The sequence below is a fragment of the Prunus avium genome, chromosome 8, assembly GCF_965620075.1.
Source record: "Prunus avium chromosome 8, drPruAviu1.hap1.1, whole genome shotgun sequence".
Taxonomy (NCBI): domain Eukaryota; kingdom Viridiplantae; phylum Streptophyta; class Magnoliopsida; order Rosales; family Rosaceae; genus Prunus; species Prunus avium.
In genome coordinates, this window is record NC_142291.1 from 32,891,012 (window position 1) to 32,912,316 (window position 21,305).

A 21,305-nucleotide genomic window follows, 5' to 3' on the forward strand; every position below is an offset into this window, starting at 1 on the left:
TTTTTCATTCACAACCTTCTCATAAAGCCTTAATTGAGGTTTGGGGGTAATAATTTTTTTCAAATTCAGGGTTAGATTTGGGTTAACCTTGTCCATGTTGATAGTGGAAGGGATTTATCATCAAGGGTCATCTAGTAGTATATCTCCTCTCAATGTTAAGAGGCGTCTCAAGTTCGAGTTCTCTCTTTCTATTGATTTTTATAAAAAGAATGCAATCGGTACAAATAAAAGTACCCTTTGCTCCCTCCACCCCCATTTTAATAAAATTCCCAATTATAAATTTATTGTTACAACAAAATTAATTTAAAAGACAAGCTAATAGAATTACCCATTGCTCTGGCTACCATGGCTTGGGTGGCAAAGCCATCAAAGCTGTGGCCGCAGGGCCTGACGAGCTAACCACAGTTGCCTCCTCTGCATGCAACATTTATGTGGATTTCAAACGGGTAGCATTAAGAATAAGATGGTATGTGCTGTGAAAGTTGACATTTCAAATGAAAAATCTCAACATGAAAATAATTGATTAACTTCTAAATTTAACAGTATTTAGCTGCTCTATGAACAAGTCATTCCAAGTATCTGTTATTCCTGGTAAGCACCAGTGCATGCAATCGTCGTGCTTCTTTCCACCGGCTGCGGATGGATGGGCATCTGCTCTGAACTCACTCATGTGGGTTATGTCCAAAATATGGAAACCCGACCCTTTGAGGACCTTATAAAGGTGTTGATTGACCAGGCGTGCCTCCACATTTGTCCCATTGTTCTTCACAGAGAAGAGTTTTTCAACCTGAAAAGCAAACCATGACTTTAAACATGTATATATATTGATGTTACGTACAAGAAATTGAAACAAAACAGAAGAAAGTAAAGGGGTGTGTGCTCAGATATCAATCGTTGCTTTATGAAATGAAAGTTTAGCTCAATTATCTAAACTGAACATTCATTGTGTCAAAACAAAAAATACACAAAACATAACATTCAATCAGCTCATGATCGTGTCCTGCAACTCACCTGCACTGGCAATAAAGGCTTTTCCCGGTTACAAGAACCACCTTGTTCCCAATCACCCCCTTCAAAATGCCTAGGTGATTGAGTGCGAAAGAATTTTATTGCACCTGGCTGCATTCTGTTCTCCACAAACATTACCTACAATGGATGAATCTATTAAAAACATGACCACGAGAATACTTCCTCTTAATTTCTTATGAAACATAAAATTTAAAAATAATCTAAGTATTTCATCTTAAGATTAAACCAACCATGTGTTTCAGAGCCATATCAAGGCCAACATCAGGGAGTACGGGAGGAAGCACAGGCTGACCCTTTTCAAAGAAAAGCATGGGTGACTTTGTAGGGTCAAACTTTGAAGGAGCCCACCACCTGTTTATAAGAACCAAAAAAGTAAATGCATAGTCAGCAAAATTGAGAGAGGCATGAAATTTCCTAACTCGTCTGTTATTTATTTTTGAAACGTGCTCTTACCTTGTACCTATGGATTTTTAGCCTATTTAAATGGCTGCTCATAACTTCTTGAAGACAGCAACCAAACTCCAAGGAAGTTTTCAAATTAGATCATAGAAACTCTAGTTCCTGATTTTTTTCGTGGGCAAATTAACAAACTTCAAGGAAGTTTTCAAATTTCTGTTCTTTTCTATTTTACTAATACGGTTACCCTACATCAAAGTTTTCTTCCTCTCCATTGGTGCACCTAAATTGGATATGATTGTCGATACTAGGATACTAGTCTTGTGATCACTAACTATGAACCTATGATACACAGACTTATTGTAATCACATCATGAAAAGAAAAGAAAAAATTGTATCAGCCACATTCAAAAAACTCATGAATAAGCAATAACATAGTAAGTACCAGTGCCCTGTGTTAAAGATCAGAATGTCATGAAAGCTTAGAGCTTCTGCCCATGTACTGTCTGGAATGTCAACATCAACTCTATAACCCTCTTTATATCCAAGAGATTCCAGCACCCCACCATTAGCATTGGCAGACCACCTGCATCAAACAAAACATAACAACCCTAAGTGTCCTAATAAATAGATGAAAACCGGACCTTAACATGTGCAAGATGTAACTCAGTTCCCCATCTATTCATCTAATAAAGTAGCAAATAGCCATCAACATAGTTGCAAACATAGCTTACCTACCATAACGGGCCAAAAGGTTTGTTCGATGATATGCAAGGGTAAGATTATACTGAAGAAATGTAAACCCGCGATCAGCACCAGCTGGTCGCCACTTCTTAACCTCACTTGACACTCGTTTCAGAGAACAGAAAAGCGAAACAAACATATTCCGGTTCAACGAATCACCGACAAACCCTGCACTGTAGAACATTCATAAGGTCTTATATACAACAACGGATTCAGTATAAGTGAACCACAAAGTCCTTCAAATCATCTCATCATATCGCATTTGGTATAATCAAACTAAGTACCAAATTTAAGTGTCTAATAAAACTAAAACCTTTACTTAATTAAGTCAATTAGAAAAATCGGTAACCAAGGAAACAATGGTCTTCACTGCACTCAATCAAGTCAATTAAAAGTTAAAAATTCCGGATTTCTATATGTTTATGACTTCCCCTAGCTTCAAATGTAAGTTTTCACGCGCTTTCTCAGCATCCAAACAGACAATAACTTCACATCATGGACTAAATAACTTCAACAACCAACACGCAAATAAACAGAGGAAGAGAGAGAGAGAGAGAGTACCAATGCTGGTGTCTCTGTACATCTGAAGAAACCTAACCGGATCGAATAGCGGGAGATCACAATGCTTGGGCTGCCATCTCCACTTGACGAGCTCCCGGCCGTTGAATTTGTTGCCGGAAATACAATTCCAGCCTTTGAAGATCTCCTTGCAGGTATTGTTGTACCGAGCAGACTGATTCGGGTCGTAGATCCACCTTCCATCCGAGAAGTCGCACGACTCTCCCGGGTTCCTTCGGCCGGATCCCGGGCTCCTTCGGAACTCGAAGCTCGTGCTGTGAGGTCGCGAAGGAATGGAGGTCTTTCTAATGGAGGAGAGGACGGCGAAGATCGAAACGAAGCAAGCGAGAGAGAGAAGAGGAAAGAGTGGAACTTTCCTTGTCGTCTGGTTTTGGTGCTGAGAGTGTTCTCTTGAGGCCATGCTTCACTGTCGTCGATGATTTTGGCGCAGGTTGAAGCCTAACCGGCAACTCATAAAAACCTCACGTTGCTCTTTTTTTTTTCTTTTGTGTTCTCTATAATTAATTTCCTTAGGTAATTTCAAGTTAATGACAATTATATCACCACCATGTTCAATTTAATGACAATTATACAACAATTTGAAGTTATTTTAAATACTAAAACTTTTTTTAGTACAAGCGTTAATTAAGCTAATTGGTCATGAATCGTGATAGTATGTCTATTCTTATGTAATTGAGTTTGATACCCCTCTATCGTAGATTAGAATCGATTAGATTATCACTTGTATAAAAAATTAATTTAGATTATCGCTTATATAACCCTAACAAATAATTTAGAATTCATTAGATTATCACTTGTATAAAAAAATTAATTTAGATTATCGCTTGTATAACCCTAACAACCATAACAAATAGTTTAGAATTCGCCATTCTCTATAGTAAGTTCAGGTCGTGCTATTTTTAGGTAATGAGAAAGAGCATTCTCTATTTTGAGCGTAGTGCTCTTTTGATTGATTTTCATGCGTCTCGTTTTTGGATATAGTTAAACGCGTTCATCTCTCCTCCACAAGTATGGTGCATATTTTGAAATTTCGAGATAATCTAACACCAACACACACAGTATAATCAACAAGTACAAATGCCAAATGATGGGCTAACAACGCATTTATCTAAGTGGCAGAAGATGACATCCTTAACTAAATTAATCACTGAGAGATTGTTTTTGTTTTATAAATATAATAAACAAAAATAGATCTAGTGTACTAACAAATATATATCACTGCAACAACACCAACAACAAGAAGAAGCAGCAATGTTGGGGAGAAATTACATCATTGTAAAAGAATATATAGTGAGGATGAAAGCCAATTCACTAGAACTCACTTCCCCAACACACATAAGTCAGAAGATCCTGTGTCATAATCGATCACACAATGGGGCTCTATGTTCCCACAAAATATGAACTTACCCTTTGGGCACTGAAGACGTATATAGCCGATGTTTCACCAACAGGCTGATCGAACAAAGTTACAAAGCTGTGATTCTTAATGGTATGACTTGAGGTGGAAAACTTGGCAAGCAGGTGTGTAAGATTTCTTTAGTGCAGCCTGTTCAAACTTCTTTGAGGCTACTTCGTTCTCTTCTAAGCTAGTTTGAACAAAGTACCTTATCCACCAGGACGAGCTTCGCAATTTGGCCTTCAAAAGAAAATCATTGCTTCATTTCTCTATATTTAACTTTGTAAAGCTATACATCAGGAAGTTAAACTTGCCACATCCATACAACCAAAGCAAGCAAATGAAAACTGAGAATCAATTTAGTTTATATGTATCAATTGTCATCAATGACTGGGAAACTAAGAAAATTCGGAATATCAGAAACATTAATCACTTACTGGACGGCCAAATTTGGATAGCTCTGCAACTTTAGCTTTATGCTGACCTGGATAACCTACAAAATGGAAATGATAAGTACATAAAAATTCCAAGAGATCGGTTACTATCAAGTATGGTTTGTATAATCTATTAAGGGCAGGATCATTTACCAGTAAATATAACAACACCATCAGCAGATACCCTCGCCAGCTCTGGAAGAGTTTTGTTGAGGTACTTTGGAGACAAGTAATCTAACGCATCTGATGCTATTACGAGAGAAAATGATTTTGGCCGATAAGGCAGAGAAAACTTTATATCAGCAGCACGCACAATGCCTTTGCTCACAAGACTCTTGCAATTTGCATCAGCATCTTCTAAGTCAAATGGTTCCACACCCCAGGCTTCCGTATCCTCCTCTTTTAATAATTTAGATACCACTGAACAGGTGTCAGGGCCCACATGCAACACCTTCTTCATGCTATCACCATATGCTTTCTTTAGTATAGGTATTGCTCTCTGAACTTCGAATGTGCACGAAGCACCACCTGCATGTAAATATGAGAGATTGTAAAACTGTAAACAAGTTCCTCTACCTCAGAAAACCTGCATGCTAACAGTAAAATAATAAAATTGAGGGAACCAACAATCTCTCATCGCAAAAGTTCGCAATGCATAACATTCACATAGTTTGAAACAACTGAATTCATACCACAAAATTTGATAGATCCACTCAATTTAACCGTACAGAGATATACAAGCTCGGAGATGTTGAGAATTTTGGAAAGACAATATAGAATTCTAACAACCCATGTTAATAAATCACGCAAACTATTGCATTCAATAACCAAAATGTTTTAGAGAAATGGAGACTGGACAAAAGAACAGGTCAGGAAATATACCTTCAAGTTTAATCACAGCCTCTTTACCGCTCCGTCCACCTGACCCGCTGAAAGCATAGCAGACAAGAAGAATTGCACCCTGAAATTCAAAAGTTAATACTCAGTACTTTCGTATCGAAACGAAACCTGTTTGTGTAATTATGTTCAGTGACAACATTACTAAGAGAATTCATTGCTGAAATTTCAAAGTTCACACTTGTTAGTTTTGTATTGAAGCTAAACCTGTTAGTGCAATCTTGTTCAGTGACAATATTACTAACAGAATTCATTTCTAAGATGGAAGCACACAATTTAGTCATCAGTTCGTGCTCAACTACCAAGTATTATTTTTTGGTTATGCTAGGATTATCAATGTTAACACCATGCTCCTAAAGAATACCGATGCAATGGAAGTAGAATGGTAATGGAAAGTACCACAAGCACAAGCCCTATAGACAGTAGTGGCGATGAGCGTGCTTTGGACTGCACAACACCCACAAATGGGATGCTTCCACCGTCGCCAATGCGTCTAGCAGGATTTACTGGCCTCCTTGACATGATTTTATTAAGTAGCGAGCCTGCAAAATCTAGCATAAGTTGAAACAAAACTTCGATTAGCAGGTTTCCAAATGCCTTGTGTTGAATCATTTTTCTAACTGTCCTCTACTCATTGATCTCAAAATTTTCATATAATCCAATTAAATTGGCATCAACCATCATGACAATGCCACAAAGAGATCTTCTTTCCAAACGTCAATTCAAACTCTTACATAAATCTACCAAACCCATAACCCTTTTTTCTTCTGCATTTCAAATACCATCTTAACGAATTTATCATTACTACTCAAAAAGCTGGCGTGATTGAGCAAAATTCCAGTGAAACACGCATGTACAGCTCAAAATTTGTGAACATAAGACCAACCCAGATATCCAAGCAGCCACGGAATCAATAAGAACTCAACAACACAATCACAAAAGGCCAATCTTCGGAAAGAAAATGAAGACAAGAATTCAAATTCAGATCGATAAAGCAGTAAAGAAACTTAATTTGTGGATAAAATCACTCTGTCCCATTCAAAGAAATGGATCTAAAAGCCGAAAAAGCAGAGCAAAGGGCAATAATGAGAGAGAGAGTAACCTCAGGAGAATGCAGCGGGAAAAGCTGGGATAGGAGATCTAGAGCGCGATTCAGATCTGTGCGGGAGCCCTGGTTTTACTCTTTAGCTCGCAGAGTGTGTTTGGAACCGATTTAGTTTCTAGTTGTCAGCGCCATACACTTGCAAGTCCTACACCACTTGTGTCCACTGTCCACTGTCCACATCTATATTAAATATTAAATAATTCAATAAACTCATTTCACCAAAAACAGTAATTTAATATGCACCGACCCTCTATACAATACAACTTGTGTGTTTAAAATAAAAAAAGCTCTTATTCGAAAGAAGAAAATAAATAAGAGGTATCTATTTATTTTTGTAAATTTTTTGGATTTGAGATCATGCGTTTTGAATTTCCTCTCCTTCAATATCATTCGTATATATACATTTTTTTAACATATTATTATAAATATTGTTTTTAGAATTTCCACAAAAGTAAACAATAAAAATGAGTATCATGGAAAATAATTTGAGCACATTTTTTTTTTATCATAAACAATTTGAGAAAATTGATATCTTTTTTGTCAGCTTAGCCTACATCTCTCAGGGTCAGTGGCGTATGACTTATTTGATTTTTTCTTATCATTTCCTTTTGAATAATGCTACTCTTACCACATTTGTATATCACATTCTCATATCATCTTATATGACAGATGAGTTGGACAACCACATCAATTAAATTAATTTAACATTTTCTTTTCTTTTATAATTTATTGACATTTTTTAATTGATATGGATGTCCACTTCATCTGTCACGTAAGGTGGTATGAGAATGTGATAAGAGTAGCATTACTCTTTTTTTATTGCAAGTTTAAACTGAAAAAAATAAATGCAACCCAGTTAAATTAAAAATATTTGAAAATTAGAAGTAGAAATATAAAAAATAGGTCTATCCATTACTCTTTTAAAAATATTTTTTATAAAAAAAATAGTATTGGCTGCAACCTTCATATAAGTGCAACCAAACCCAACGTGATAACATGGAGTGGGACCCAATATCGGTCCAATATGATTTAACCAGATCATTAACAAGAATTTGGTCTCAACTTAAATGAACCAGCCCAGCCCAATATGATTTATGCACTTGTTAAATTGTGATTGTCCTGTAAAGCGAAATGACTCTTAACGTGTAAGAAAGTATTTTCATTTTGATCATGACTATGAAATGCTCTCATTTTGAGGAATTGGAATCATTAATTTCCAATAGTTGCATTCAGGGGTGTGCCAAAAATCACTCTCGAATCCTTTTTCTACAGTGATATTCTAAATTATCATAATTTTCTAGGAGAGAGAACTCAAATGCAAAGAGGCGGGCATATATACAACTAGCCTAACTTATATGCACAACTGTTCGAATTATTTAAACATGCCAAAGAAACCAATCCAGCCCACATTTTAGTTTTAACATCAAAATGTGTAACTTTTATATCCAATTTGAACCAAATCCCAATTAGTTTTGATAGATTCAATTTGATTTGACACACTTAAAAACTGCCTAACAACATATTTTACATTTCTTCAACGCTTGATATTTTCTTATTAGAGCAAGTCCAACAGTGGAGGCTAGGCTCGGGCTTGGGGGGGGGGGGGTGTTTGGGTGAAAAAATGGTTTCCGGCAGAGCAAGCAGGCCCGAGCAGGAGGTGGACCCCAGCAGACTGGGCTGGCCCGAGGGGAAGTTCAGCCTGAGTTCAAGCAAAGGGAAAACTAGTGGAAGTGCTCAAAGCAAAAGGTTGTGGTGTTTCCACCCATTGCCATGACAACAACTATTCACATGAGATATGAGGAGAGAAATTTGTATATAGTTTGGGTGTGGGAAGTGAAAACTATGACTAAGTATTTATTTTTAAAAAAATCTGAAATGTTTTGTAGATTTTTTTTTTTTTTTAAATTTGTCTTGAACTCGGGCTCATCTTGCCTGAGGCTGGCTTGGTTTCGTGGGCCCCAGCAACTGCCTTGGCCAACTCTTGTTGCTGGAAACGGTTTCACCCCCCCCCCCCAAGCAGGCCCGAGCAGGAGGTGGACCCCAGCAGACTGGGCTGACCCGAGGGGAAGTTCAGCCTGAGTTCAAGCCCAAAGAATTACAAAATTTTAATATAAATTTTACATGAAATGCTTGAGTTTTAAGGGTATGGCTACTTTGGGGTCGAAGCGTGGAAAAATACTTATTTATAATGGGGATAACATTGTTTTACTATCCTGAGTCAATAACATAATGCCACATGAAGAAATTATCTAAGGCACTAGCGGACCTGTGCAGGCGCAAGGAGGTGCACCTGCACCTCCGGTCACCGGAAAAGTCCATTAGAGCAGCTGGAGTTGCACCTCTGCTTCACAAATGAGATGCACACAACGTGTTCGACGAAATGCCCAAACCGCCTGGGCTGGGCGCTGCATCTAGTGTGCGCAGCGCGTGCGAGCTTCTATTTTTTTTAAAACAGCCTGGCCAAAACGACGTCGTTTTGGACCAGGCTTTAAAAGAGTCGCTTTTTTTTTAATTTTAAACCTAGCCAAAACGACGTCGTTTTGGACTAGGGTTTTGAAAAAAAAAACATAAAAAAATAAGGAACCTGCTGCTGCTGTTGGGCCATTCTATTGGGCTTTCTAATTTGTATTATTCCTTACTTAATTGGGTTTTAAGTGGGAGTTATCTTTATTCAATTGGGTTTTGGGTATTCCTTATTTAATTGGGATTGGAATTCTCTTTATAAAGGACCAATTTAACATTACTCAATTTCATCAAAGTGTGTGTGCATCACAAGAATCCTGAGTTTTTTTTTCCTTCTTGAGTACGCCAATCCAAAGTAAGTCAAATGCATTTTTTTTTCTTGAGCAAACGCCAATTTTGTTTTTTATTTTTATTTATAATAAATTTATTTATTTTGTTTTAATTGTACAGTAATTGAACGGTACTTTCAGAGAAAGAGTTTAAATCCTCCTTCAAATAATCCAAGTAGTTCAAATCCTCCTTCAAATAATCCGGCTAGTTCCAACCCTCCTTCAAATAATTCGGCTACTTCCAACGCTCCTTCAAATAATCCGCCTACTTCACATCCTTCCTTGAATAATTCGGGTAGTCCAAAACGATCGGAGGTCACTGAGTTGGATGAAATATTGGCTAATCTTCCTGCAGACCCTGGACTTAGACCTCCAATGACTTATTATAATCCCAATTTTCGAAAACAAATCCGAAGAGCCTATCTGCAAAGGGGTCCTTGTCAGCCTAAAAGCCAAAATGACATGCCTCAAACACTTATGGGGGAGAGTAATCGACGTTTTCTTGTGAAATGGTTTGATTCATTTGTTTTGTTTTCTTGTGAAATCGAGATGTTGTTGTTGTTGAAATTTTAAAGTTTCTTTAATCTTTTTCTGATGTTAGAATGCTTTATTGTTGTTGTTGATGCTTTTTTTTTGGAAGGTCAACTTAGGTAGGGAGTGTTGGGTCTTCGGGAGAAGGTGCAAACCTTCGGTAAATGAGGAACCTACAGAAGACAATGGGAAGAAGCAGTCATCAAGCTTCAGACACCGGTGTGGTGCCTGCTGAAGGCTCTCTGATGCTTAAGTAAGCTATTTGTGGTAATTTTGGCATAATAACAGTAAATGTGAGAAAATAGTTATCCTTTTTACTCGGGTACTGTTCCCCATTTATAAGGAGGTGAAAATGGGAGTTTTACACAGAGTTTCGATGTGGAACTTTGTACAAGTTGCTGTGGTGGTGACACATGTCGTTGGAGATTAGGTTCGGCAGTCGGGAGCTTCGGCAGGCGGCTGCCACTTCGGAAGAGTGTCTTCCTTCGGCATGTTGGAAGATTATGACGTCAATCACTTTCTAGGGATTTGTCTGTGTGTCCCTTTGGGGGAGAAGGCGTGTCTGCCTTGGTGCTAGTCATTTTGATGTTGGATATGCTCGGTTAATTATGGTGTAAATAATAGTCTCCCAAGTTCGCGGTCAAGAAGTAACTTATGGTACTTTTGTATAATCATGACCGAACATTCCTAATTCCGTGGGAGCCGTAGGGCATCCCCTAGTCCCCCAAGTTGGCAAGTTAGAAGTTGCGCCAATCTTTTGGAGGCATGGTAGGAGTTGTGTGAGCCCACTAGGCCTTTTGCAAGGGGCAACGATGTTCGGTAGGAGCTCATGTGGGCTTGGGGCGTGTCATAGACCTTCGGTAAGAGAGATTTTTTGGTGGGCCCTTGAGATTGTGGCACGACCCTTGCCATTCGGCAATGAGCCAAACTGGGTCTTGGTTTAGGCGCGAGATTTGGCAAGGAAAGATTGTTTGCGCACCTTTTGGGCTTTTGACATGTGTCATGTAATTCGGCAAGGCACCAAGACTTCGGCAGGGAGGATTTTGGTGAGGCTACTGGGCCTGACTTAAGTTTTGGCGAGGGCTTGGCCTCGTAAGATTTGGCAAAACTTGAGTTGGGCTTTGGTAAGGGATCAAAAGATTGAAACAAGGCGCTAGGGTTGTGAAAGAGGGGTTTAAGTTTTTGTCTTCGGCACAACACCTGTCGTTCGACAAGCAGCGTTGGAAAGGCATATATAAAGCTGTCTTGCAATTCCCTAAAACCTTAGCACAAACACTTCGTTCGGTAGGGGATATTAACACCTTCGGTAGGTGTTTATCAAATAGCACTGCCCCTTCTTCGGCGCAACCATTGCCGTTCAACAAGGGTGATTTGGAGACTTGTATAAATCATTGCCGTTGCCGTTGAGTCCCTTTGGTCGTTTGCATGGCTTTTGTCGTTCGGCAGGGCTCTGTCGTGACTAGGACGTGGCCTTGGGTGCTGGGAAGAGTGTGCAAGGCTTGGGCGTCTAAGTTTAGCGCTGATTTGGGAAATCGCGGACCGTCGAAGATTTTCAAATGGAATTGTATTTTTGGACCCCAGCCCAGCTTCGGCAAGAAGGTTGGAGCTGAACAAAATTGCTTCGGAAGGGAAGAAGCGTGAGTCCCTTACGTCTGTGAAGGGGAGTCGTCTCACTTTGCAAGAAAGTTAGAGCTGATTTGGAAACTGTTTGCGTTAGGATAGTCCTTCGGCAAGGGTATGTTGGTAAGTGTTGCGTGACCCCTTTTTGTTTTTGTTTTTTGGTGCTTCGGCAAGGGCTTTTGACAAGGGGGATTTGTTGGTGACCATCAGGGCCTTTGGCATGGCCCATGCCGTTCGGCAAGGGGGGCTGGACGAGGTGTCATAAGCTAGGCTTGCGCCTCGGAATGAGGTGGGAATTGGGCCACTAGGGAGAAGTTGGGCTTTGGCAAGGAGAAAGCCTGGTGTGCTTGGGGTTTTGGAAGGAAGTTGTGTGAGTCTTTAGGGTTTTTTTTTTTTTTTTTGTGCACAGGCCTTGAATATTCGGTGTGGGGCTCCTTTTATTGTCGAGGCTAGGCCTCAAGGGCTTCGGCAAAACCTCCTGGGCTTCGGCAAAACCTCCTTGACAAACTAAAGTGTAAGTTCACGACGTGGTAGAGAAGTTTGTTTGAGCCCCTAATAGCTTCTTCACGGCTCTTGCCATTCGGTAGGGCGCCGTGATGGCTTAGGTTTGTGTGAATTTTGGCAAGGGACCCCCGGTTTGTTGCATTGGTTTGGAAAAGAGCTGAGCCCCCTTGCGACTACTGAAAGGAAAGGGAGATTAAGGGGAAACATCGGTTTGGGAAGCGCAAGTCCTGCTGTTCGGCAGGTGTTGAGTTGCTATTTTGCGTGAGTAATCATATCCTTCTACACTGGTCTTGCCGTTTTCTTGTGAAATGGTTTGATTCATTTGTTTGGTTGGAGTATAGTAAAGAAAAAGATGCTACATCTTGTCTTCATTGTTATCTTTTTAAATGCGACTTTGATAAACAAGGAAAGGCTGGAAGTGATGTCTTCACTGAGAAAGGGTTTAAAAATTGGAGGAAGGGACCCGAGCATATTATGTCCATTGTTTTGCACATCAACTACAACTAGCTCTTGTAGCTCTTTTTGGGCCTTCGTAACTACCAGTGGCGGACCCACAGAGGCGCAAGGAAATTCCTTAGAGTTTGAGGCGCCAAAAAAGCACAGCCAACCAGTGGCTATGGAGTCTAAGGCGCAAGGTTCTGCGAAGGAGACTATACCCAATTTCTTTTGCTATAATGACACCGTTCTATTTCTTTGATATCTTTTAATGAAACACATCGTTTCATTTGAGTTCTCCAACCGGTGGGTTTTGGTGGTGGCAAAGCCCAAAAAGATAGGCCTACAATTAACTTTTAAATATTCATAAGTTTTTGTTTGGTCTGGGGCAAAAGACTTTGGAATTCACTATTAATTGAACAGGTATAGTTTCTCATGCCCACTTCATAACATATATAATACTTATTAATAGGCCATCTCTTTTCTAAATTTTTTATTTTAAAAAATGTCATATCTATTTTTTCTTTTTAATAGTCATGTCATCTTCATATTTTGGTGTTAAATAGATGAGTAACATATCTTTTTTATATATTCCTTTTTAAAATAATTCAAGTTCAAAAGGTTTACACCTCAATGTCTCAAAACTTATGCCTCACTTTAAGGGATCAAAAACGCCTACCCTCCATACTTCATCTTTCAAAATATTGTCACTTTAGATTGAAGAAACTCCAAACATAGCAAAACAAATTAAAAGCAAGTTGATGAGATCTCTATAGATATTTGAGAATAGGAGATATTCTCTCCCACTTTAGATATTAAAAGTGAGTTCATCGAAGAATTGTTTGTAATTTTATTCTTTCTATAAATTATGAATGATATTAGTATTGTTTAAATTCAAGGTTATTTGATATTGCCTAAATAATTTTATGGAGCTTTTAGCCTTTTAAATTTGCCTCTTCCCTAAAAAATTCCTAGATCCGCCACTGATCTCAGGAGTTACGTTACATGAGAGTTTTTCTCCGAAGCATGGTCCACTCCTACATTTATGTGTATGCAATGGACAAGTATAGACAAATTACTCACTCCCTCTAAGATATTTGTGAGGCTTCATTTTGACCATCTGAGATCACCATGCGCGGCTAATCACATACAAGGACTTTAAAATGAGGCTCACATAAAGTTGGGGATATATAAATATCTCAAATGACCAGTTTTCTTGTCTCCTGCCTTATCTTTTAAGAAGAAAAAGGAACAAAAAAATATTAATTAATTAAGCTTAAAGTTGAGAGGTAGGTGCAGGTGGCCACAGATTGATCAGTGCCAAAAGGTCTCTCGGGATTCGTTCGGATTATAGTTTGCATTAGTTCTTTTCTTTTTTATAATGTTCAGATTTTTATTTTATTTTTGGTCGATATAATGTTCAGATTCACTTTCTATTTTTCTCATTACATAGATCAAATCAAAAAATCTTGTAAATCTTGTGTGATAGACTTTTTGTTTTTTTCTTTTGGGTGTTGGATGAGACAATATAAAGACAATATTAAAAACGACTTCAATTGTGAATCATATCCTTCGTGTTCGAGCATTGATAATTTGAAAAATAAATAAAATAATATTCAGTCCGAAATCAAAAAAACGGGAAATAGCACCAAAATTGATTTAAACTAAATTGGCCAGTTTTATAAATTTTTATTTATTTATTAAAAATAATACTAATTTTGGTTTCAATGTGAGGTGGAAATCAGACCAAACCGAACCCCGTCCAATCCTAATATCCGTCATCTATCGTTACACATTTAATAGGAAAGCTAGTTTTAGAGATAAGATGTGAAGTTAGATTTAGTAGATTGAGCTTCCTTTTATTCTTGCTTTCTTTCTAGGTTGATACTGGTGGCTATAATTAAGCTAGAGAGCATTTTTGCTTATCACTTTAATTCAAGGTGTACCATCGCCACTCATTTCAACATTTGACACATGTCTATTGACATAATCATGATTGCATAAATACAAAATAAAGAGTTAACTATGGTTGTGCCAAGGGACACGTGTCAAGTGTTAAGATGAATGATGAGGATACACCTTGAGTTAAAGTTGACCCAATTAAACTATGGAGCCTTTGCTTTTGGTTAATGTATTTTTCTATATTAAACAAAAAATCACATCAAAGGGAAAGAGATGGGACAGCAAATCATGAACAGGGGTGTCTCTTTAGTCTTTAATAATTCCGAGTCAGAATTAGTCAGCAGCAATGTGAGTGAAGGAATAGTGAACGACACAAAGCAAAATCTCTCTCTCCAAATCAGCAGCCGGCAAAATAGATGACGGTGATGACGACGAAATCGGTTTAGAGAAATTGAGATCAAAGCCGCATATTCGGGGGCTCCGCAAATTGACCACTAGCTCAATACACCATTGTATAACACGTCACACCCCTACACAATGTCGACCCAATTCCAGCTACTATCAATTCCCTTTCAACCCTTTTCAACCCCTTTCACTTTGATTGTTAACAGCACTATATTTTATTGTTTCACTTATTATAATTAGGAAAACAATTAGACCATAATAAAAAAATTAAAAAAATTTACTCTGTAATTTTCCAAATGTTTTATTTACTTTATGAAAGCACGGGCTTCATGTTTCTTGTAAGGAGAAATGGGGAAAGTTAGGGATATTGGAATCAAATCAATTAGGAATCAAATTAACTACTCCCCTAATTGATTTGATTCCTAGTTTTGAGGGTATTTAATTATGGATTTTTTCATGAAACTCCTATAATTTTTTATTCAATATGTGTAAATAAACATATGGGAAATAAGGAATTGGATTCATACCAAAACCCACATGTTAGTAAACATAGGGAAAGAAGGAATCAAAATGATTCCGACACCTATTACTGATAAATGTGTTTTTCTTTCTAATATTAGGTCATGTTCACTAAACAAGAATGGGAATGCAAAGAAATTTGAGTGATTTATGTTCCAACTTACACTGTTTTTTTTTATTAAATCTTATTCCTGGATGGGAGGAAGGATTCATATGAAATAAAATATAATTTTCCTTTTGAAAAGTTGTAGTAGCAAATCTTTGGAAAAATGAAATGAAATATACTGGACATTTCAGCATGTTTACTCATAGTATTGCAATGATTCTAATTTATGCTTCTCATGTGTTTACTAACACTTTAGTATTGGAATGATTCTAATTCATGACTTCCCATGTGTTTACTAACACATAAGGAATAAAAAATTATGTGAGTTCCACCTTAAAATTCGTAATCGAATACTCTCAACAATTAATTGATTCCTTTATCTAAGTTCCCCAATTCATGGGTTTCCCTATTCATAGTACGTAACACATGCCTTAATGGGAATCAACTTTATTTTCATTTCGATTCGTGAGAGTTAATATGGGAATGTCTTACTCTCTAATTCATGCTTACTCCGATTCCTACTCATTCTAATTCCGGCTTAATAAACATGCCTTAAGGTTTCAAAAATTAAAATACTTTTAATATTCCTTTTTAATTTTCTATTATATCCAACTTGTTTTCATTAATTATATTGTACTTGAAATTTCATCACAAAACATTAGGAACAGTATTCTTGCATATTAAAAATACATTATTCTAAAGAGTAAGCTTTTCACTCTCAATATTCTTTTTCTCTTTTCACAGTGTAAAGTATCAATTCGATCACCCACTCTAATCCTATCTTTTTCCTCACTCATCCTCATCTAGTCTTTTGCCCGGTGAGGTTTACTCATTATTTTATAACATTTCTTCGAAGGAGAACTTAAACTTTGATGATATTTTCCATCTTAATCATGTCACTTAAGTTTTCATTTATTTTCACATCACCTATATATGAGTATAATTTTTTTTGTTTGATTTTTTTTTTCTGCCAATATATTTGTTGTTTAATTCAAATACCTTTAGACGACCTTTGATATAACGATTTTTCCTTTTTTGGTTATAGAGGAGTGTAAATAGGACGGGAACACTCGAACATTGACCTCGGATTTAAGAATAAAATACTTTCAACCACCAAATCTACAAGCCACCACCAGACATAACCATTTTTTATATTTTTCTTGTTCAAACTCTTTCTAATTAGTTTTTTTTGTTTGTTTTCTGTTATGAGTTCAAGAAATATAGCCATGAAAGAAAAATGGAGAATGAAGAAGAAAAATAACAGATATGAAGATTAAAACTAAAAACTATTTGAAAACTGTTTTTTGTTTTTATTTTGTAAACCATTATTACAACGCAAAAATTGATATAAATTAAAAAATATATATTGTAAAAGAGTGGAAAAGGTAATGCTAAACGCTACAGAGATATAAATTCTCAGTTCCCACCGTTCTCTAGAATTCTCTCTCTCTCTCTCTCTCTCTCTCTCTCTCTCAATTGCTGAATCAGTGTTTGGTTGGGGAGAAGCTCGAACAATCAGCGGCAATGGAGGTGTGTCTCTGAGAGGGAGCTAGATTGAAGCTTTGTCTTTAAATTTGGAAACTTTGGAGGAGAGAGAGAGAGTTGCTTAATCGATTGATTGGGAGCTGAGGCTGAAGAAAAGCTTGCTTTTTTCTAATGGCGGTGGAATACGAGTGTTGCAGTACCGGGTTCTTCATTCACATAGCGCTGATCGTGCTGTTGGTGCTGTTCGCTGGGCTAATGTCTGGCCTCACCTTGGGGCTCATGTCCATGAGCCTCGTCGATCTCGAGGTCCTCGCCAAGTCCGGCACCCCCAAGGATCGCAATTACGCCGGTACAATTTTGCCATTCTTTCTTGTGTCCTCTGGTTTTGTTTGGAACTTTATGCTCTGTTTGGCTGCTCGGAAAATGTGAGAAAATGAGGAAAGAACAAAGTGTGGGGCCCAATATAATGTTAATTTCCACTGTTAATTTTTGTTAGAATGATCAGGTTAATGTTTTTATTTGGAAATTAAATTTTTGCTTGATTATAGGAGCTGTTAAATGAATGCTTGGATTGACCAGCTTAAGAAAATTATTGAGTTCGTTGAAGTAATTTGTCCAACTATGGTGTGTTTGTATTGGTGGGAATTTAGCTTATGGCTCTATTTTCTTATTTGGATAAAAAGTAGTATTATGAATGGAGAAAAAGCATGCGATTGGTATGAAAGAATGAAGAGTGATTTTGCAAAATTGATGTTGAAACATCTTCCTAGAGGATTAATACCTGTGCTTCTTCTTGTTATGCATTTTAATTTTGTTAGATGTTTTGGCTTTTCATGACTCTGTTAATTACCTGGCATTAAGAGGAAAGAAATTGTGCAAGGGACTTTAGCTTTGTAATGATGGATTATGGTTGTAATAGTTTATTATGATATTGCTTTGTAAATTGCTTTTGACTAATCATTGCATCTGTTTGTATGCATTCTGTTATTTATTACAGCAAAGATATTGCCTGTTGTAAAAAAACAGCATCTGCTGCTCTGCACCCTACTAATTTGCAATGCTGCTGCAATGGAGGTACATGTTATTGATGCTTATTGAAAAAAAAATACTAAAGTCTTATATACAAAATAACGACGATATTGAAATGGCCACTGCTCTTTCAGACACTTCCCATTTTCCTTGATGGTCTGGTGACAGCTTGGGGTGCGATCCTAATTTCGGTGACACTGATTCTTCTGTTTGGTGAGGTTAGTGATATTTCTTACATTTTGTTTGTATTGAAGCATGGACAATTCAGGGTAGATAGTTGGACTTTTTAAATCTGTGTGAATGTTTTTAATTATATTTTTGAACTAAGTAGCTCTTTGAGGATGGCAACATTGAGTGGATGGATCCAGAGCCTTGCATTTTTGTCCATCAGTTTGTCAGGAAAAAAATGAAGTAACTTTTAGTGTGGCTATTTTGATATGCCCTGTCACATGTATTCATCAAGCCAGTAATGGTGTCGAGCACGGTGTGTGTGTGTCACTAACTTCTATTCACCTATGGGAGCAGATTATACCACAATCTATTTGTTCCCGATATGGTTTGGCGATAGGTGCAACAGTGGCTCCAGTTGTGCGCGTTCTTGTCTGGATATGCTTTCCTGTTGCATATCCAATTAGCAAGGTATGATATATTGATTTTGCACTTGCCTTTTTATTTTCAATTTCTTATGCCACTACTATTTTCTTTGACTATTTATATGTTCTATGTGGTTTCCAGCTATTGGACTTTCTGCTGGGCCATGGACATGTAGCTCTATTTCGCAGAGCTGAGTTGAAAACACTTGTAGATATGCATGGTAATGAGGTGCGTTTGACAGCTCTCATACAGTTTCATTGTCAAATGTCAAGTCGAGCTTGTCTCTATTTTAAACTGTTGTCTTTTCCAATCTCATCTGCTTTTTTTTTTTGGGCCGGGAATCTGTCATTCTCAAACTCTTTCTTCTGGACCTTTCTTCTCACTTTTGCTTACAGTACATACCATCTATCCTAAACCATATGACTGTCATGTTCTAGGCTGGGAAAGGTGGAGAGTTGACACATGATGAGACAACAATTATTGCCGGAGCACTTGAGCTCTCCGAGAAAACAGCTAGTGATGCCATGACTCCTATAGCTGAAACTTTTGCAATTGATATCAATGCCAAGCTTGACAGGTTTATTATGATTTCAGCATTAGAACAAAATAGTCACTTTCTGTTGACTATATATCTAATGTTTCAATTTGCAACCCTAACTTATGCTAATCACACAGGAATTTGATGAACCTAATATTGGAGAAAGGACATAGCAGAGTTCCTGTTTATTATGAGGAGCCTACAAACATAATTGGACTCGTCCTGGTAAACTCTTTAGCCATTTTTCAGTGCAATTCAAAATAATTCTTTATGAAATTAATTTTCTATTTAACCACAGGATCTGGCATGTTGCCAGATTACTGCTATCTTAACATGGCCTTTTTTAAATATAACTCCCAAGTTCCCAACCTACGGGTGTTAAAACCAATGTAAATCAGAATTAACTTGGCTTAAATATGTCTCTGTCAACATTGGATCTGAAAAATATTTACGCATGGACAAGTATGCCATAAAACTTAAACAGGTTCCTAAAATAATTGGAGTCCACAATCATGTTGGATTAATTGGAGCATAAATTTTGAGCATGATGATCATGCTTATGTATTTTGTTTTCCAATTTCATTCCATCTCATTTTTCTTCATATTAGTTGGTTGCTTTATTTTTCTTGGTGACATACTTTTCTCAACTATTTTCATTCAAATTTTAGGTAAAAAATTTGTTGACGGTTAATCCAGAAGAGGAGGCGTCTGTAAAGAGTGTCACTATACGCAGGATTCCAAGGTATTTTGCGTTGGTTAAAGGGATATTACGTTTTGTTATAGGTTTAATTACAGTACAAATTTAGGATGCCTTACATCATCTTAATCATAACCTGATGCTCGACTCCTATTTATTTGTTAGGGTTCCAGAAACGTTGCCGTTATATGACATATTGAATGAGTTTCAGAAAGGTCACAGCCACATGGCTATTGTTGTAAGACGATGCAATAAGAATGTGGATCAGACCAACGTTGATCCTGCTGACAGTAAGCACCAACTTCCTACTGTATAATGCCTTGAAAAAATTTCCCCAAAATTTCCCCGTCTGCCTGCCCCTTCAAACTCTATGAGGGGACTTTTTGTTTTGATTTTTGATTTTTGATTTTTTTGATAGACATAGTAACTGTTCTTTACGTCTCTCTCAATAGATCCAGTGAAGGAAGTGAAAGTCGACATTGATGGTGAAAAGCCTCTTCAAGAGAAGATTTTGAAGAGCAAAAGATCACTGCAGAAGTGGAAGAGCTTTCCCAACACAAACAGTGCAAATAATTCATATAGGACCGGTTCCAGAAGCAAGAAATGGACAAAGGAGATATATTCAGACATCCTGCAGATTGATGGTGGTGAGCCACTCCCCAAGCTCCCTGAAGAGGAAGAGGCTGTTGGCATTATAACAATGGAAGATGTTATCGAAGAACTGTTACAGGTACTCGCTTGTTTTTCATTTTCAAGCCGTATTTCTATTTTCTTTCTCTTCTGTCCACCATTTCTTCTAGGAGGCCTCATATCCTGATATCAAATATTTGCTAATGTAGGAGGAGATTTTCGATGAGACTGATCATCAGTTTGAGGACTCATAACACCGGTCTTTTCTAGGAAGCGAAGTGTCTTCATCTTGCCGTACATATGATCACAGAAAATTAGTGAAACTTGTTTCAGTCATTTCTTATTTATCTTGTAGCGTTAAAATAGGTTTGTAGTACTGCACGGAAGCTGTATTGAAAATTCATGCAGTTGAGAAGTGATTAGATGTGTGTAATTTGTTGTACTCTAGTATTAGTAGCTGTGTATGTTCGAGATGAATGTTAAATTTTTCTCCAGGCTAAGATGTAAAAAAAAAGACAGAAAGGTTGAGCATATGGTCTTTGAGTGCGCTGCCTTCTGAACTTATGATAGACCTTGACTGTACAAGACGTTTAATTTCATATGTTGCTTAAAAATTGGGAGCAAATTGAATTTCAATCTTAATATTATAGAAATGACTTTGACAACAGTTTTTGAGAACTCACTTACGCGTCGCACTGTTTTCTGTTGTATAATTCTACTTTTAACAGTCCCGTTCTCCTCATCCCGTGGACCAGAAGAACGGGACTGCGACTTTTAAACAAAACAAATTGAAAATGTTCTCCTTTTTTCCTCTCTCCCCTCTTTTCTTTTCATGTTTATCCCATGGTGATTACGGTCACGGTCGGCCAAGACTAGATTAGCCAGTATGCTTAACTTTTTTCTGTCTTTCTTTTTATACTGTTTACTCATTTTCCTGA

General features: G+C 37.4%; 3 protein-coding genes across 3 annotated transcripts; 1 reads left to right on the forward strand and 2 right to left on the reverse strand.

The window, feature by feature from the left end:
• Positions 1–459: 459 nt before the first annotated feature.
• On the reverse strand, positions 460–3,342 carry TBL13 (TRICHOME BIREFRINGENCE-LIKE 13). Its single transcript, XM_021958798.2, has 6 exons — positions 2,731–3,342; positions 2,160–2,337; positions 1,871–2,011; positions 1,260–1,380; positions 1,012–1,146; positions 460–787 (listed from the first exon to the last, which is right to left on the reverse strand). The coding sequence occupies exons 1-6, from the start codon at positions 3,146–3,148 to the stop codon at positions 524–526; spliced, it is 1,257 nt and encodes a 418-aa protein (XP_021814490.1). The 5' UTR covers positions 3,149–3,342; the 3' UTR covers positions 460–523.
• Positions 3,343–3,879: 537 nt separating this feature from the next.
• Positions 3,880–6,739, reverse strand: LOC110757227 (putative pectin methylesterase CGR2). The gene is made up of 6 exons (XM_021958797.2): positions 6,578–6,739; positions 5,875–6,026; positions 5,461–5,539; positions 4,732–5,106; positions 4,582–4,637; positions 3,880–4,384 (listed from the first exon to the last, which is right to left on the reverse strand). The coding sequence occupies exons 2-6, from the start codon at positions 5,995–5,997 to the stop codon at positions 4,232–4,234; spliced, it is 786 nt and encodes a 261-aa protein (XP_021814489.1). The 5' UTR covers positions 5,998–6,026; positions 6,578–6,739; the 3' UTR covers positions 3,880–4,231.
• Positions 6,740–16,768: 10,029 nt separating this feature from the next.
• Positions 16,769–21,003, forward strand: LOC110757225 (CBS domain protein (DUF21)). The gene is made up of 11 exons (XM_021958796.2): positions 16,769–17,228; positions 17,877–17,953; positions 18,043–18,126; positions 18,434–18,547; positions 18,644–18,730; positions 18,940–19,079; positions 19,178–19,265; positions 19,709–19,782; positions 19,903–20,027; positions 20,190–20,467; positions 20,577–21,003. Exons 1-11 carry the CDS (start codon positions 17,051–17,053, stop codon positions 20,619–20,621), a joined length of 1,290 nt encoding a protein of 429 aa, XP_021814488.1. The 5' UTR covers positions 16,769–17,050; the 3' UTR covers positions 20,622–21,003.
• The last annotated feature ends 302 nt before the right edge of the window (positions 21,004–21,305 follow it).